Source organism: Giraffa tippelskirchi, chromosome 2, assembly GCF_054371585.1.
Source record: "Giraffa tippelskirchi isolate mGirTip1 chromosome 2, T2T-mGirTip1v1.2.pri, whole genome shotgun sequence".
Classification (NCBI taxonomy): Eukaryota; Metazoa; Chordata; class Mammalia; order Artiodactyla; family Giraffidae; genus Giraffa; species Giraffa tippelskirchi.
Window position 1 is genome coordinate 175528103 of NC_137276.1, and position 18212 is coordinate 175546314.

Below are 18212 nucleotides of genomic sequence, written 5' to 3' on the forward strand. Positions count from 1 at the left end.
GACAATTTGTTTTATATAAAAGGAAAAATAGAAACACTCATCTAATGAAATATTTTAGACACATTAACAGACCTAATAGAAATTGGAAGGAAACGGAATTCTCTTACATAAAAATTTGCACAAACCATATCACTCAAAGAGAACATAGAGCCTGTAGGCAGCATTTATTAAGTTTAGTGGATTTCTGTGAGGCTGACTGAATGTAAAGTTGGGAGCAAAGGAAATGAATGAGTATATAAGGATGCAATCATAACAGCTGAACTCAGAATGAGGAGATAGATTGTACCAAAGTAGAAAAGCTAGCTGAGCTCAGACTTCTCTGAGCAGGTCCTCTTTCCAAAGGCAGAAGAGAAAGAACCTGAGGAGGTGGACATTCCTCTGTGTGCAGGCCGTTACCTCTGGGTTACTTCTAACAAGACACAGGGATCTGGGTCACACCAACAATCCATACCTGGGTCACCTAGTTTTGAAATCCTACTTACTTGGCCTCCCTCAAGCTAATCATTCAGTTGTGAAGGCAAGAATGGGGAATGACTGAAGAATGATTTGGAGAGAGGGATTCTTTAGAGAGCAGAAGTAAAACAATAGGAAAGCCCTAAGTCTAGTGTTATAGACACTTGTATTCCTTCTCAACCTGGCATCTAGGTAATACCAACCTATCCCTTGTCTGCAGAGCCTAGGATATAAGGGTGGCAATAGGTCAGGCTGTCCACATGTTCCATGTAGCTGACTGCTGCCTTTCTCCTGGCAACTGTCTGATATATCCCTCTTGCAAGCTCAGAGAGCACCCAATTCCTGAGATAATTGTACATCCCACTCCAGGTTAACCCTACTGTCCTGACCTGCTTACTAAGAGTCCTCTCAAGTGCCCAGTTTGAATAACGAATATGGTCATCTAGTGTATTCCAGTCTCCCAGGTCAACACTCTGACCAAAGACCATCTTTGACCTTTCTAACGTTTCTTCTTCACTAAGCCTCAGAAAATTCAGACAACCACCATATAACATACAACCACCCTAGAAAGTACTCAAGCAGATCTCACCAAAGAGGATAAGAAAAATGCACAGATACAGACACTGGGCAGGTGCTCCTTTAGCAAGAAGATTGCATTCTAGAGCCTGTCCCTCCACTGGAAAACACGGTGGTAGCTATTTGATGTCTATCTTAGTCTAAGCTGAATTTTCCAAGAATTTTTGCAAATGTGGTGTGGATTTGTGGAATGTGCCATGTTAATTAACAGGAAGGGAATTAAATATTGTGGTCTATGAATAAAATAAGGAATTTTGGTAAATTGAGAAAAATGCAAGCTTTCCCAAAGGACCTGGGCTTAGGCCTGTCTAAAGCGGAGGCAGAGTTTCCTGAGAACAAGTCTTCATTTGCCTTTTGGTTCCTATTTGCTGAAGCTGTAGGAATAGCAGGCAATGACCTATCTGTTTTTTTAGACTGCTGTACTTCAACTGACAACCCTGGCTGAAGGTCTAGGGGATCAATTGTGGATTCAGTACCCCCAAATAGCTGGGACCCTGTTGCAACAAAATCCAAGGCCTTGTTACCCTAGGACATCATACCCACAGGTCGACCTGATGCAAAGCCTATCCATCTTGCCACAGAGCCTGCTTGTGTCTGCAAGGGGATGCTGCTAGGAGCCATGAGCATTGCCCACCTGAGACCCAAATGTTAGGGATGCAGGCAGCTCGCTCTGACCCACGCCCTGTGTTGTGTCTGTCTCGCCGTGCAGGTGACATCAGTTGCAAGGGGATGACCGAGCGCATTCACAGCATCAACCTTCACAACTTCAGCAATTCCGTGCTCGAGACCCTCAACGAGCAGCGCAACCGTGGCCACTTCTGTGACGTGACGGTGCGCATCCACGGGAGCATGCTGCGCGCACACCGCTGCGTGCTGGCCGCCGGCAGCCCCTTCTTCCAGGACAAGCTGCTGCTGGGCTACAGCGACATCGAGATCCCATCGGTGGTGTCGGTGCAGTCGGTGCAAAAGCTCATTGACTTCATGTACAGCGGCGTGCTGCGTGTCTCACAGTCGGAAGCCCTGCAGATCCTCACGGCCGCCAGCATCCTGCAGATCAAAACAGTCATCGATGAGTGCACGCGCATCGTGTCGCAGAACGTGGGCGATGTGTTCCCGGGGATCCAGGACTCAGGCCAGGACACGCCACGAGGCACTCCCGAGTCGGGCACCTCGGGCCAGAGCAGCGACACCGAGTCAGGCTACCTGCAGAGCCATCCGCAGCACAGCGTGGACAGGATCTACTCGGCGCTGTACGCCTGCTCCATGCAGAACGGCAGCGGCGAGCGCTCCTTCTACAGCGGCGCAGTAGTCAGCCACCACGAGACGGCGCTCGGCCTGCCCCGCGACCACCACATAGAAGACCCCAGCTGGATCACGCGCATCCACGAGCGCTCACAGCAGATGGAGCGCTACCTGTCCACCACCCCAGAGACCACGCACTGCCGCAAGCAGCCCCGGCCCGTGCGCATCCAGACCCTGGTGGGCAACATCCATATCAAGCAGGAGATGGAGGACGACTACGACTACTACGGGCAGCAAAGGGTGCAGATCCTGGAGCGCAATGAGTCCGAGGAGTGCACGGAAGACACCGACCAGGCCGAGGGCACCGAGAGTGAGCCCAAGGGCGAAAGCTTCGACTCGGGCGTCAGCTCCTCCATAGGCACCGAGCCCGACTCCGTGGAGCAGCAGTTCGGGCCCGGGGCGGCGCGGGACAGCCAGGCCGAGCCCGCCCAACCTGAGCAGGCCACGGAAGCCCCGGCCGAGGGCGCCCCGCAGCCGCACCAGCTGGAGACCGGTGCCTCATCCCCTGAAAGAAGCAACGAGGTGGAGATGGACAACACAGTGATCACTGTCAGCAACAGCTCCGACAAAAGTGTCCAGCAGCCTTCGGTCAACACATCCATCGGGCAGTCATTGCCAAGTACCCAGCTCTACTTACGCCAGACCGAAACCCTCACCAGCAACTTGAGGATGCCTCTGACTTTAACCAGCAACACGCAGGTCATTGGCACAGCCGGTAACACCTACCTGCCGGCCCTCTTCACTACCCAGCCGGCGGGCAGCGGCCCCAAGCCTTTCCTCTTCAGCCTGCCGCAGCCCCTGGCAGGCCAGCAGACCCAGTTTGTGACAGTGTCCCAGCCCGGCCTGTCGACCTTTACTGCACAGCTGCCAGCGCCACAGCCCCTGGCCCCATCCGCAGGCCACAGCACAGCCAGTGGGCAGGGCGAAAAAAAGCCTTATGAGTGCACTCTCTGCAACAAGACTTTCACCGCCAAACAGAACTACGTCAAGCACATGTTCGTACACACAGGTGAGTGCGGCCCCGCTGGAAGCCGGGCAGCAGGGGGAGAGGCCGAGGGGCTGGGGGAAGGGAGGGGCAGGACCTATAGGTGAAAGGGAAAGCAGGAGTCATCTTTCAGATTTTACAGAAAGCCGTATTGTAAACCATCTTCTAGAAGCCCCAACTATGCCCCCATCCCACGAACCAAGCATCCTGTCACCAAAAGACAAAATCACACAAACCCTTTGTGGGAAAGGGCCAAATGAGAAAACCTGATACAGAATTTGCAGGCACAACATCCCTTAAATACACTGAACTTTGAAACATATTTTTTAACCTAGATGTTTAGAACTGGAAAAGTCTTTGGAGATCATATACTCCAGTCACCTCATTGTACAGACCCAAGTCATATAAGCCAGACAGAAATAAGGGTTTTAGTCTGTAGTAAGTTTCATATGAACCAACAGCTTGAAGAGGCCACAACAAGGCTAATGCCGGTGGAGGCTACACTTATGGTCCCTGAAATGAAGAGGGGCAATAAGCTCACTCTGTTTTCTAGTGCTGGTTCTCTATTTTCCACATCTAGAGACCACAATCAGTTCTGGGTTCTCCCGTTTAAAAGGACAGTAGACTCTTTGGGGCACACTCAGAGGAGTATGATTAAGATGGAAAGGGCCGTGAAGCCATGGCATATGAGTCATGTTTGAAGGTGCTAGAGGTGTTTGGCAGTGCGTAGGTTTAAACTGAAAGTGCCTACCGAGCTTTGTCAGCTTGGCAAAATTACTTAACATTTCTATACATTAGTTTCCTTGTCTATATGATGGGGATAATAGTGATAGTAGTGCTGTTTTGAGGATTAAATGAATTAATACATATGAAATTCCTAAAGCAATCTCCAGCACATAATAAGCACTCTATAAATGGTAGCTATTGATCACACTTTTAGCATTATTTAAATGATTTGAGGGAAGCTACATTAAGCTTTTTCTGTTTGTGTTCACATATAGAGAAATGGACCAATGATTAGAAGCTATAAAGATATTTAATTAAATAAAAGAGGAAGTTTAAGCAGAGATGCTCTAAAGATAGGTAGACAACCTCCAAAGGGAGCGTGAGTTCCTATAATTAGAGGTGTTCAAGGAGAGAATGGATGATCATTTCATAGTGATTTGTTATAGAGGGGATTCAGTTATTCATCAGGTGAGTAGTTGGGCAAGATAGTGCTTCACCGCTGGAGCCCATGATTCTAGAGCAAAGATCTGACCTCCCAGCCAGTAAGTGCCCTTTCCTAGTTCTACAATGGACTAGACAGAAGTGAGAACTCCATGGATGCTCCTCCATATAAGGGACTATATATGTGATATGATTTCACATGGATTCTCTTATACTAAAAGTAACTAACTCAATGATGATCACCATATTTGACATTCCTATTATGAGAGTCATAATTCATACTATAAGGAATTATATAATTTCTATTATGAGGAACTATCGACATGATGGACATGAATTTGAGAAGGCTCCAGGAGTTGGCGATGGACAGGGAAGCCTGGCATACTGCAGTCCATGGGGTTGCAAAGAGTCAGACACAACTGAGCAACTGAACTGAACTGAACTGATTATGAGAGTCATTCATCTGCTAACCCTCTAGTTCTAGAATATCTCTGTTAAATGACAAATAAATTGTCAGGGGAAAGTTAGATACTTGAATTACAATACATGAAAATAAGTTAGTTCCTCAAAGCAACCTTGTTTCTCAGGTCAGCCAGCAGGACTAGCTAGGGGATAGGACATAAAGCAGATCAGTTTAAATTGGGGAATAGAAGGGAAGGACTGCAACAGACATACCAACATGGAAGTGAACAACTGAAACAGAACATTACTTAAGATGAAATTTTCCTTCTGTGCAGTTCAGCTTAAGTCAGAACAATATGTAAATCTATGTATGTGCCTTTGTGTGAGTCAGTTCTTAAAGATGACAGTTTTCACACCTCTAAAAAACATAGTGACTACTACTGAATTTAGGAAAAAAATCAGGTAGTGATAAGTCACTGTATTTACTTAGGGTAAATGTGAATATCTAATAACCTGAGGTCAATCAAGGACATTTTCCATGTGGTATGGTATCATCATTATTTAGTAAATTAATCAAATAGTAATATTTTTATTTATATGGCAATTTATGATTTACAGGATATTCTCCCATAGTTTATGTCCTTTCCTCCTCTGAGTACCTACCTTGTAAATCCATCAAATTAAGGATTAAGGGGGGAAAAAAGACCATTTGTGGAGATGTATTCTTAACCAAAGTTGATGTCTCTGGTCTTGGATCCATGAATGTTTCTACTCTCCCCATCTTTGCATCTCTTCCAGTAGACCCAGCAGATATAAAGTTTATATACTGTATTAGATCACATGTCAAAATAAGGCTTTAAATCTGGAGCATAACATTTTTGGTGTACTACAGAAAATTGTCTCTTTGGTGTATGAACATATTTATTCAATGGATTTACCAAAGATTTCTGTGGTTAACCCAAATAACTAGATTTACTCATAAGAAAACCAGCAATGGATTTGCAAATTTAGACATCATAGATACAAAGGCTACAAGTAAAGTCATTTTATAAATCTGAGTTATGCTCAAAGGCTGGCTTTCAGATCTCTGATAAACTATGAAGTTCCTCATAACTTATAAAGGTCTTTGTAATGGTGTGTATAACCTGACCACATCCAGGAACAATAAATAATGTACATCTATCACCTGAGTACCTTATTTAAAAGAATCAACACTTCCATTTCACTCCCCGAATCATTTGACAGTGGCAGTTTGGAATGGTCAGCTCTCTATCAATACTTGTCTGAGTGAAGAAGTCTATAACCTAACAAAGTTTAGGAACAATTGGTCTCGGTTTTCAAAAGGCAAGACAGCCTGAACATATGGAAGTAATTCAGGACCTGGATTCACTCTGGCTGACATTTCAAAACAAAGTTCTCTCCAATGTCTTGAGAAAACATCAAAAAAGTGGAGCCTCACAACTTTACAGGAGCCCAGTGGAAATGATAAAAATCCACAGCAAAGAGTCCAAATGTTAGTCTAAAATAAGATTCTAGAAAGTCCTGGGTATACTGGAAGAGTAAAGATGGATTCTGTTTCCTACCTTCAGTCTAACCAAAAAGAATCTTACTAGGAAAGAGTAGCTTTACAGAGTTAAAAGGAAAAAAACTTAGGTTCTTAGCATCACAGCCACTATGCATGGTAATCAGCTTTGCAGTTTAGCAACTGCAACTTTTAATGTAAATGATACTTGTTTTCAAGGATTGGGGGCTTCCCTAGTGGCTCAGTTGGTAAAGAATCCACCTTCAGTGCAGGAGACCTGGGTTCGATCCCTGGGTTGGGAAGATCCACTGGAGAAAGGAATAGCTACCCACTCCAGTATTATGGCCTGGAGAATTCCATAGACTGTATAGTCTATGGGGTCGCAAACAGTCAGACACAACTGAGCAACTTTCACACTTTGAACGATTGGAGAGACTCAGTTCTGAGATCTGAATTCCAAATACAATTCTCTGTAAGTCTATGTTAATGATCCACATAGTCATTAAAAGGACATGTTTGTGACAAATAAGTAGTCCATCATGTTGACCTTGGAGCTAACCTCTACCTTAGAGCATCAAGGGAGCACTGGTTGTAGAGCATATTTCCTGATGATTATAACACTGATATTTAGAGTAGGGACATAAGTGAAAGATGACTGTGCTGGAATTAGATTATTTGGGTTCAGTTTTGGTTCCTCTAATTGTGACCATACACAAGTCACTTAATTTCACTACCCTCAGTTTCTTTGAGCTTAAAGTGGAAACAATAATTTTCCTACCTTTTGAACTACTGTAAAGGTATTATGCATGCGAGAGCTCTGCATAAAAGGTAAAGTACTACTTAATGCTTTCTTTAAAATACCATCTTCATTACTTTAGCCTCCTCCTCCCAGAGGCATTGAGTTTCTTTGCTCTGTCTCCAATCTCTGAGTAATAACTGTCAACATGTTTCCTTCCTCATTGGAATTCAAATGCCAAAGCAATGTGATACCCCTTGGGTTTCCCTTGAACTTCCTCCATAGCATGATTTTTTTTTTTTCATTCCTTAAAAATTTTTTAAAGAAAATCTCTCACTAAACTACTCTGTCTACTGCCCAACAAACCATGAAAGGACTTCATCTCTTCTAGGAATTTCTCAAGTTTGCTTTACTGAAGTTTCATAAATGTTGTGGGGCAGGAAAACAAGAGTTAAGGACACATTTAAAAACAAGAGAATTAGACAAAAGGCAAAGATAACACAAACCATCCTCTCTTGGAACAAAGCAGGACTCCTCTGTGCCCTCTCCCAAGAGAAAAAGCAAAAAAAAGGCATGAGATGGAAGGCAAAGACAGAGGATACAGGAGGGTAAGCCTGGTGTGCATGTGGGCATGGAAGGCAAGCAGTAGGGAAATTCAAAGATAACATGGGAGCAGTGCTTCTCAAGCTGTGACCCCCACAACGGCAGCATGTATATTCTCAAGTCCATCCCAGACCTGAATGGGAACCCAGTGACCTATGTCTTAACAAGCCCTGATTCACACTGAATTGGGAATCACTTCCCTAGATGGCCTGGGTGATTAGGAGGAGGATGGCTTCAGGTTGCTTTTGTTATGTAACATTGTTCCCCAAAATTGCACTCACAAGAACCTATGTGTTTAAAAAGTAAATCAGAGTACTGAACAACAGCTTGATTTTATAGTGATAAATGATGTTAATGGAAGCAAATATCTTGCATATGCAAGGTTCCGTGGCAAATATACTTCTTCGGGCATTTAACGTTATAACAATAACTTAATTTATAGCAATAACTTAACTTATAACAATGAGTTATTATAATTGTGCTGTGCTTAGTCACTCAGTCTTGTGTGACTCTTTGCAACCCCATGGACTGTAGTCCACCAGGCTCCTCTGTCCATGAGGATTCTCCTGGCAAGAATACTGGAGTGGGTTGCCATGCCCTCCTCCAGGGGATCTTCCCAACCCAGGGATCAAACCCAGGTCTCCCACATTGCAGGCAGATTCTTTACCATCTGAGCCACCAGGGAAGTCCATGAATACTAGAGTGGGTAGCCTATCCCTTCTCCAGGGGATCTTCCTGACCCAGAAATTGAACTGGGGTCTCCTGCACTGTAGGTGGATTTTTTTTACCAACTGAGCCACCTGGGAAGCCCTATATTATCATTACTTGAGTGTTTTTATGCTTTCCCATTAGAATGTAAACTTTATGAAAGCAGAAACAATTTTATATATAATTATATGATATATATCATATATGTCTTATGCTTCAATATACCCAACATAATACCTTCCACATGGTAAACATTCAGAAAATATTTGATCAATGAATGAACTGAATTCTTCTCTAATGATATCTAATCACTTTCAAAGGGGAAAAATTTTTTCCACAGGGTTGTTTTATTTATTTTAGGATGTAGCTCCATAGAAATAATGCAAATATACTTTGTACATTTATATAAGTACTCTCCAATGATCGGAACAAATTTCAGATCCCACATTTGTTTGTACCTTGCTCTATACAACAAAATTGCATACAGAACTACAAGGCTGACTAAGATGGCATTCAGGGTATTTCTTTATAACCAGGTACAAGGTTGCCAGACTTATAAAACAAAAACACAAGATCCCCAGATGAATTTTTGGATAAACAACAAATATTTTTTTTAGTCTAAGTATACCCCATCAATATTTGTGATATACTTATACTAAAAAAAGTGTTCATTGTTTATCTGAAATCTAAATTTAACTGGGTGCCATGTATTTTACCTGGCAGTGCTGTCCAGGTGGAACTTTCTTTTAAGAACCAGTGTTAGGACTTCTGCTTTAAAATCCATAGATGAATACAGGCTAGCATATGTATTTGCTTAACAAATATTGGTTGAGTAAATGAGTGAATGTTCAAATATATAAGCATCCTTTCCAGAAGAATTTAATTTGGGGAACTTATACATAAATTCATTCTTTTCTTACCAAGACTTAAATTTCTTTCTCTTCTCTTCTTTTTCTATATACAAAGACTATATTGTACCTGTGTTCCCACTTGTGTTTTCTTTACCAACAAGTGGTAGACATGTGGACCTTTTCTGAGTCATAGTATCAATAGTCTACTCAGTGGTCACTAATGCCCATTAATGTTCTCTGCAGAAGTGATCATTTTCTTTGTTACTTTGAGATGCTCAGCTATTTTGGCCTTGAATTTTACATAAATAGATATAGCGATGATAGTAACATAACAGTAGTATCCATAGAGTAATAACAGTGTGATCAAGATCATGATGTTATAATCCTCATATAGAGCTTGGGCTACTAATTGTATCAAGCCAGTGGAGTAACAAACAAGTATAAGTTTTGAAGTGAGAAAGCCTTGATTTTACCAGTTTCTGAGTGACTTTGATTCTATAATCAATCTGAGCCTCATTTTCTTATCATGTAAGATACAGATTTTAACAGTACTTAGTACTGAAGGATAGGGGAAAATGTTAACATCTACCCTCTCATAAAGTTGTAAGAAAAGTCAAGTAATGTGAATGAAGGTCCCTGACATCTTTAAAAGTCTTCTTGATATCAAAATTTTTACTTGTCACTAAAGCCACAGAGGTCTTGTAAATGCAGTGCATCCCCAGTAGGCAACTCCACCCCTTCCCAGGCAGCCTCACAGTCCAAGCTGGCACCAGGACTGCACCCTCTAACCCCAGACTGGGAGAAAGGCTGGTAGGTGGTCTTGAATGTCCCCCTCCAACTAGACCTCTCTGGTGGAAAGCAGAGTCTTCAGCCAGTGAAGACTCTGCATGACTCCATCTGAGCACCTTCCATTCTTGTCACTGGACCTTTCCCTCTTTCTGTTCCAATCTTGATTGTCCCCATTCAGAAGACTTGGAATTTCCAAGACCCCTTCTGCTTTCCTCAGCAGTAGCCACCTCCCCCTGTGCCTACTCTTCCCTCCCTGCTCTCTGCCCCCTCAGCAAACACCACGTTTTCTGTACACTGCCCCACACTGTACTCACCTGAAGGAAGGTGTATGCTAGAGCAGATGATGGAGAGTCCGAGAGAATGCGAGAACTAGATGGGAACCGGATTTCCAAAAAAGTGTCCTGTAACAGCAGTCACTGTCCTCTTTGCAGCCTAGGAAAAGCCTGATTAGAATGAAAAAGAATCCACAGAATAAATGGATTCTTGCTGAGCCCCCAATTCAGAGGTCACTCTTCAGAATTGGAGTGCCTCAGCCTCAAATTTAGACAGACCTTCTGCACCCTCTAACCTAAAAATATCTTTCTTCCTCACTTTTTTTCTCACTGTCAGTCATGGTAGAGTGTGTGTCAGTCCCAGTCCACAAGAAGGAGTTGAAAAGTGATGCTTTAGAGAGCAGGCATCCGAAACTGGAGAAAAATATATGCATTCACTACTCCTCCCTTCTCACATACACACACACACACACACAGAATCATAAAGGACACTGCCTCCTCTTCTCTTCCACCACTTGCTGTCTGGTTTCTCAGCCTCCAGAGTACAGTTGCTGCCTGCTAAGAATCCTGTGTCTCTTTGCTGGCATTTGTTTCATGATGCCACTTCTTTCCATTAGCATATGTAACTGAGACTAGACTAGACCCTTAACTCTGAATTGCATAGAAAGGGAAGTCGCTCAGTCGTGTCCGACTCTTTGCGACCCCGTGGACTGTAGCCTACCAGGCTCCTCCGTCCATGGGATTCTCCAGGCAAGAATACTAGAGTGGTTTGCCATTTCCTTCTCCAGGGGATCTTCCCGACCCAGGGATCGAACCCAGGTCTCCCGCATTGGAGGCAGACGCTTTAACCTCTGAGCCACCAGGGAAGAATTGCATAGCTACAGTATAATCACTTGCCTTATTGATTATCTGAAACAGTTTTTTGCAAAATCCTAAGTTGGCTTCCTCATGCCATGCAAGTCATTTTTCAGTTGATTTCATTTATCACCAGTTCCTTTGTGCTGAAAGGAACAGTTGAATTTTTCTTGAAATAATCACATACTCTGTGCAAAAGTGCTTTATTGCTTTAATTTTCAAAATACCTTCACAAGACAGGTGCTTACTTTATTATTCTCAAGTTATAGATAAGGAAACTGAGGCTTACAGGGGTGAAGTAACATGCCCAGGTCATTCAGCCAAGGAAATGGAATTCATATCTGACTCCGGCATCTGTATGGTCCCAAAATGGATCATTTTAAAGTACAGGGGCTTATAGGAGCTTCCTCATCCTATGTCTAATCCCAGTGTCTGCTTGGTATTCTGTGTCCCTTTTAACCAATCAGACTTGCTGTTCCTGGCCATAGGCTTGGACCCAGAAAGCCATCTGCTACCACTCATCTTCATTTCTCCACATCGAGAGCACCAAGCAACACCAGCCATGTCCATTTCATGTATAATGTTGAAAGCCGTTTGGGGTTCGGTATAAGTAACGTGCAGGAAAATAATGGGAAAGAATTACTCATTTCTAGTGAGTGGTACTGTTTCAAATCCAAACATAAAGAAATGAGTTGTTTACACCTGACTAATCTGAAAATGCACCCTGTTTAGTAAGGCAGTTCCTGGAATGCCTATGCTCTGCCAATGAGGCACCTGAATAATTTCAGAGCACTTTCCTGTATGGAGCTCCCAAGTGCTTTGCAAACATTTTTCCTCATTAACTATCACACCATTTTTTCTGTGGCAGAATACGTTGTCCTATTTAAAATGTGGGACTGCTGATGCCTTGAGTGATTTAAGCAAGTTGCCCTCAGGTCACGCATTGACAAGACCTGGGCCAGAGTCCTCTGGGGCGAAGGCCATGGTGGACAAAAGGCCACTAAATCTGCAAAAGAATGTGGCAAGTGCTTGGTCCAACTCCTCACTTACAGAAGGGGAACAAACCCATAGAGATGAAAACACTAAAAAACCCAGGGTGACATGGATAATTAATGGCCAAACCTTGGTGCTTAGGTGCACAAGGTGCATATAAACAACATACGTATATAAGCTATGGAAGGAGAGACGACACCTGTGAAGAACCAACTGATAGATTAGAAAGGTGTGAAAGCAAAAAGCCATCATCACTGACCTTGTCTAGAGGAAAAAATACACTATAAGAAGGTGAAAGTTTCAAACAGCAGGAGAATTTTTAACACAGACCAAGTTTCAACTTCCTAGCAGCCAAAATACCACCTGGAACTTTAAGAAGGCACACTTCCCATTAAAGGTGACAGGTGGACATATTTTAAAAGATAGTTGGCCGGCCTGTCATAGCCTCTACAAAGTGTACTGAAAGCACAAGGATGGCAAAGACCAGCTTGAGTTCCAAGCATGTTTACGGCTGACAGAAATGTTCCAACTAAAAATAACATGCATGACTGTTTCTCTTAGGGAATCTCTCATTTCAAAAAAATGTACCTATATAAACACCATGCAGAGATTGAACTCTTCATGTAGGAACTAGGCTTCTAAATTCTCCCCTTGTAGCCTAAAAGTGAAACTCTTCTATCCCTGCGACCCTGTGGCTCATGTTGTTTCATCCGTGAAGATGAAGGGAAAGGAAAACTGGAAGACAGCAGAGGGGAGAGAAAGCCAGGCCAAAAAGGTTGTGATTAACTAAAGCAAAAAGTTCAAAGTTCAACGAAATTGGTTTAGAAATTTGTGGAGTTATAATTGAACCAAATAGCCATTTCTTAGGATTGTGTGCTTCAAAATGTATCTATTTATGTTTACAAACACATTGAGAAAGCTTTCCAGTGAGGTAAAGTTTCATAAAACATATCATGAACAGAAAGCACTAACCCTGAGCTTGGCACGTGGTCAGCATGTCTGTGATTGTGTTCCTCACTGTCATCACTAGGACACACCAAACCTCTTCTGTTTCATGATGGAAAAAAATGGCAAGACAGTCAAGGCACATATTTTAAATGGAAGTTAACTCAAATTCAAGAACTAGATTTCCTACCCTGATGCTTTGTTCAGATGTTGAAATATTACCAAGAGTTTCAGAGGCTTCAGGCTTTAGGCTGGGTTATGGAAATGGCTTCCCAGGTGGCGCAAGTGGTAAAGAACCTGCCTGCTAATATGAGAGACATAAGAGACATGGGTTCCATCCCTGGATTGGGAAGATTCCCTGGAGGAGGGCATGGCAACCCACCCCAGTATTCTTGCCTGGAGAATCCCATGGAGAGAGAAGCCTGGCAGGCTACAGTCCGTAGGGTTGCAAAGAATTGGACATGACTGAAGCGACTTAGCACACATGCATGGAAATGTCAACCCACACCAGTGTTTGGACACAACTTAGTGACTAAACAGCAAACAACAATGGGAGGGTACATGGACAGACTTTCTGAGTTGGCTGCCTGCCTTGGGCAGTCAGTGGTGAGGTGGGAGAGATGGAAACACCATAATGTAGTTAGTCTCACCCTCCAAGAGCAGAGATGAGGGCAAACAGCACCAACAAAAACAAGCCTCTATTTATCCAAAGAGATGTTACAGGCCCATGGACGTTACTTATAGAAGACTATTTCATGTGGTCATTCAGTGACAATATTCTTATTTACATGACAGCTTTTAGCAAGTTTGATCATTTGGTTTCTAAGCCAAGAGCAAACCAAAGCAGTAAACTGAGGAGAAAGAAGGGTTTCAGCTAACACACTGAGAGCAAAGAAAGAGAAAACTATTTTTAAAATTGACCCAAGAGGTCAAAAAAAGCGTATGGAACCATTTAATGGTGGAGGAGGGATGGATAGTCTTGTAATAAGAACACCATGCAAGTATTCCCACATCACTCTTGGTGGTCTGCAAAGTGATTTCACATGTATTTTATGTCAACACCAGCACAGTGAGGTAAGCAGAACTGTGTACCTCAGAGGCATTTGGAGATTCGTCAGAGTGCCAGGCTGTACCTTGGTGCCTAGATTTAAACAGGACCATTTGACTCTGAGATCATCATGCTGTCTACCACCTACTCAACCTCCACACGAGACAAGGCCAATCTGCAGCTCAGGGCAGTCTAGACAGAATAACCAATTAACTCTCTGAAGTTACATTTTGGGAAGATTTCTGTCTAAAATAGATTTTTTTAAAAAATCAAAGGCATAGCTCTTTAGAATGACTTATTCCTACAAAAACCAATATTTTCCAGACCTGTGATCAAGGCATGAGTGCATTTACTAGACAAAATACTGGAAATGATTATTGTCCCAGAGAGGCAAGCTATGTCACCACCATCCTTGGTTCCCAAAGATTCTAGAGATCCCTATGTTTCCAAAGAACTTTTCTCTCTCTTATTTCTTATGTGTTTGATGATGCAAATAGCAGACATACAGCTAATGAATGCATTGAAAGTGACCCCCTTGAAGTAGCACTCTCTCTCCACAGAATGATCTTAGACGACTTTTACTGGAGAATGTCATGTAGCTTTCCAAGAGAACCAGTTTCTGGCATGGGGACCTGAAGCACACTAGACTTTCCTGGCTGCACCTTGAAGCAAGGTTTCTCAGAACATGAGACGCCAGGAAGGACTGGATCTTTCCAATCAGGGGTGCTCCGTTAACCAATCAGATTTTTTCTTTAATGTTTTTGTTTTCTGTTGTCTTGTTTTTCTGTCTCTCGTCCTCCCTCCCTGACTGTGTCTCACTCTGTTCGTTCTGCCTGCTGTCTTTCCCCTGTGGCCAGGTGAGAAGCCCCACCAATGCAGCATCTGCTGGCGCTCCTTCTCCTTAAAGGATTACCTTATCAAGCACATGGTGACACACACGGGAGTGAGGGCGTACCAGTGTAGCATCTGCAACAAGCGCTTCACCCAGAAGAGCTCCCTCAACGTGCACATGCGCCTCCACCGGGGCGAGAAGTCCTATGAGTGCTACATCTGCAAAAAGAAGTTCTCCCACAAGACCCTCCTGGAGCGACACGTGGCCCTGCACAGTGCCAGCAATGGGACCCCTCCTGCGGGCACACCCCCGGGGTCCCGCGCTGGCCCCCCAGGGGTGGTGGCCTGCACGGAGGGGACCACCTATGTCTGCTCCGTCTGTCCAGCAAAGTTTGACCAAATCGAGCAGTTCAACGACCACATGAGGATGCACGTGTCTGATGGATAAGTAGTATCTTTCTCTCTTTCTTATGAACAAAACAACAAAAAAGAAACAAACAAAAAAGCTATGGCACTAGAATTTAAGAAATGTTTTGGTTTCGTTTTTACTTTCTGTTTTCGTTTTTGTTTCGTTTCATTTTGTACTACATGAAGAACTGTTTTTTGCCTGCTGGTACATTACATTTCCGGAGGCTCGGGGGGAGTAATAGTTCTCCCAGTCTCCCTTGGATGGTGGCCTTAAGGCCTGGTAGTGCTTCGGAGGTCCACTGGTTGGATCTCTAGCTACTGGCCTCTAAATACAACCCTTCTTTACAAAAAAATCTTTAGAAAAAAAAAAAGTAAAAAAAAAAAATTTTTTTTTCACTTGTGAAGAGCACTACAAAAATATATAACAAAATCTAAAAGGCCTACTGTCTTTAAATACACCGCTTGCAGTGTTTCAGTGGACATTTTCACAATTCTGGCCGCTTGGACTTCACAGTAACCATTTAAAACTGTGGAATATATCACTTTCTGGTTGAAAACCCAGAGGGAAGGCCCTGCTCTTTTCCACCTACCACGTTGTCTGATTTCCATAAAAAAGGGCTGTGGGGGTGGAAGGGAGTGTAGGTTTGATGGTGTGGGGAAGGCAAATGGCAGGCTTGTCCCACAGATTCTGCTGGGTCCACACACCTTGGCCCACCTCCTCCACACCCCCCTTTCAGCAGAAGCCAGGAAGACTTGGACAAGCATCAAGCAACAGTGGCTATCGTATTTATTCAGTGTCTTCGCTGAGCTCCAGCCTCAGCACAATCAAGAGGGACTTTCATGAAAGGCAGGAATGCAGATAAAACAAAGATATCAGAGGTTTGCACCTACGTTTCTAGGTACAAGAGAAGGATTATTTCCAACAATCTTTGCAAAAAAAAAAAGTGTGAGGATATATTCTTGTGGAAGAGAAAAAGAAAGAAAAATGGAGGGTGGGGGGAATAATAAAAAGTTCTTGAGGCTTTTTTAATTCAAAATTTTATAGAGGGGCAAAAGTGACGTTTACCAGATAGAATGCTGATTTTTTTAATATATTTACAACAGTATTTGTGTAAAAAAAATACAAAAAAAGTGAGATTGTTAAAAGTAATTTTTTTTCATTTTGGTTTTGCATACACTGCCACCAATCCCTTCTCTTTTATTTTATTTCACACACATATATATATTTTTTGGTAAGTCAAGACTGTTAAGGTTAGCGATACTGCTTCCAGGTAGAAAGAATAAAAGGCAATTAAAGTTATATTTGAAAGAGAGGAAGGATATTTTCTTCATATTTTTTTAAATTTTTCTTAATTTTTATTATTTTAAGTATTGCCTGGGTTGATGAGGGCCTCTGGCCAGCCCATCCCTGCTGTAATTTGAACTGCTGCTTTGTATTTTGATATGTAGTTTTTAGACTTTTAGCAAGCTTATGTTGCTCCACTGAATATTTTTTTCACCAATTCATCTAGATTTCTGTTCTTTTTCACGGGAGGGACTTTATCTTTCAGAAACAGATTTCTTGCTTCTCTGAAAGTTTCATTGAGATCTTGTGATTCTAGAATTTCTATTGACTTCACCTTTTTTCTTTGATGAAACACTAGTACTCTAGAGGTCTTGACAAATGGGTCCTTTCCTTTTGTGGTCAGCCAGGAGGAGGAGTTCACGAAACTCTGCTGTCCCTCCTCACCCTTCACAACTACAGAGAGCGACATTATCAGAAGAAGCCTGTTGCAGATCACGATGCCTCAATGCCACAATCACTTTCTTCCTTTCAAAGATCAGCTTCTGTTCCCACCCTGGTTGAGAGGGCTAAATCAGATGATTATTCTTTAGATGCCTTATCAATCCTTGCTTGTTGGTAAGGTTTTAAAGAAACTAACAAAAATCTCCCAGATGCCCAACATCCATCATCTGAAAGACCACCAATTCATTGCATCATCTTAGATGCCACTCTCTCTTCCTAGTTGAGATTTCTCTCCTTGGTCCTGATCAAGGTATCAGAATAGAGATTTTTCCAATATAGACAGTGTCCGAAAGGGATTCCAACTCAAACATAGGAATTCTTAAACCGTATAAAAACTCCAAAGGTGATTTCACTGCTGGGCATACTTTAATACACATAAAGGGGAAAGTAAACTACAGTTTAAAAAAAAAAAAAGAAGGAAAGGTGGATCTCAGTTTCAAAATTACTTTGCATTTTCATTTAATTTTCCTATCAGCAACTTATTTATAAAAAAAAAAAACAAAACTGTGCAACAAATGGGGAGAAATCTTCCAAGGGAAGCAACTGTATAATAACTACATTGGTTTTACTCATCATTTTAGAATTGGTTAGCTTGCATCTTTTCCATAAGTTTTTGCGATAATTAGTAAGGTTAGTGCAACTGGCGTATATGTGAGTTTGATTTGGTCCTGTGGTCCTTAATTCAGTAAATATTTTGCTAGAAATTTTAATGTAGCCATGGATGATTAACTGACCTTTAAGTATTGCCCATCGTGATTTCTAAGAGGAGTCCTACCACAAACTACATATTCAAAATTGACCTGTTTTAAAAGCTGGTGGGAAACAGCTTCAGAAATAAGAAAAAGTCCATTTTCTTTTGCTGATTGTGCTTTTTGAAGTAGCTATCTTAGACTCCAGTGTTTCCACCTACTACCAACAGAGGGAGCATTAGTTAATTAACCATGTCATAGAATTTTGATATTTTGAAAAACAAGTCATTC

General features: G+C 42.5%; 1 protein-coding gene across 47 annotated transcripts in view; it reads left to right on the forward strand.

Annotated features, from left to right (window-relative positions):
• Window positions 1-17736, forward strand: part of ZBTB20 (zinc finger and BTB domain containing 20) — an 825041-nt gene extending 807305 nt beyond the window's left edge. For all 47 annotated transcript variants that reach the window (XM_081572030.1, XM_081572048.1, XM_081572056.1 and 44 more), the window contains 2 exons: window positions 1739-3340; window positions 15065-17736. In XM_081572030.1, the coding sequence (XP_081428156.1) occupies window positions 1759-3340; window positions 15065-15486 (2004 nt within the window). In that variant the 5' untranslated portion in view covers window positions 1739-1758 and the 3' untranslated portion in view covers window positions 15487-17736. The remainder of the gene's footprint in view (window positions 1-1738; window positions 3341-15064) is intronic.
• Window positions 17737-18212: the final 476 nt, after the last annotated feature.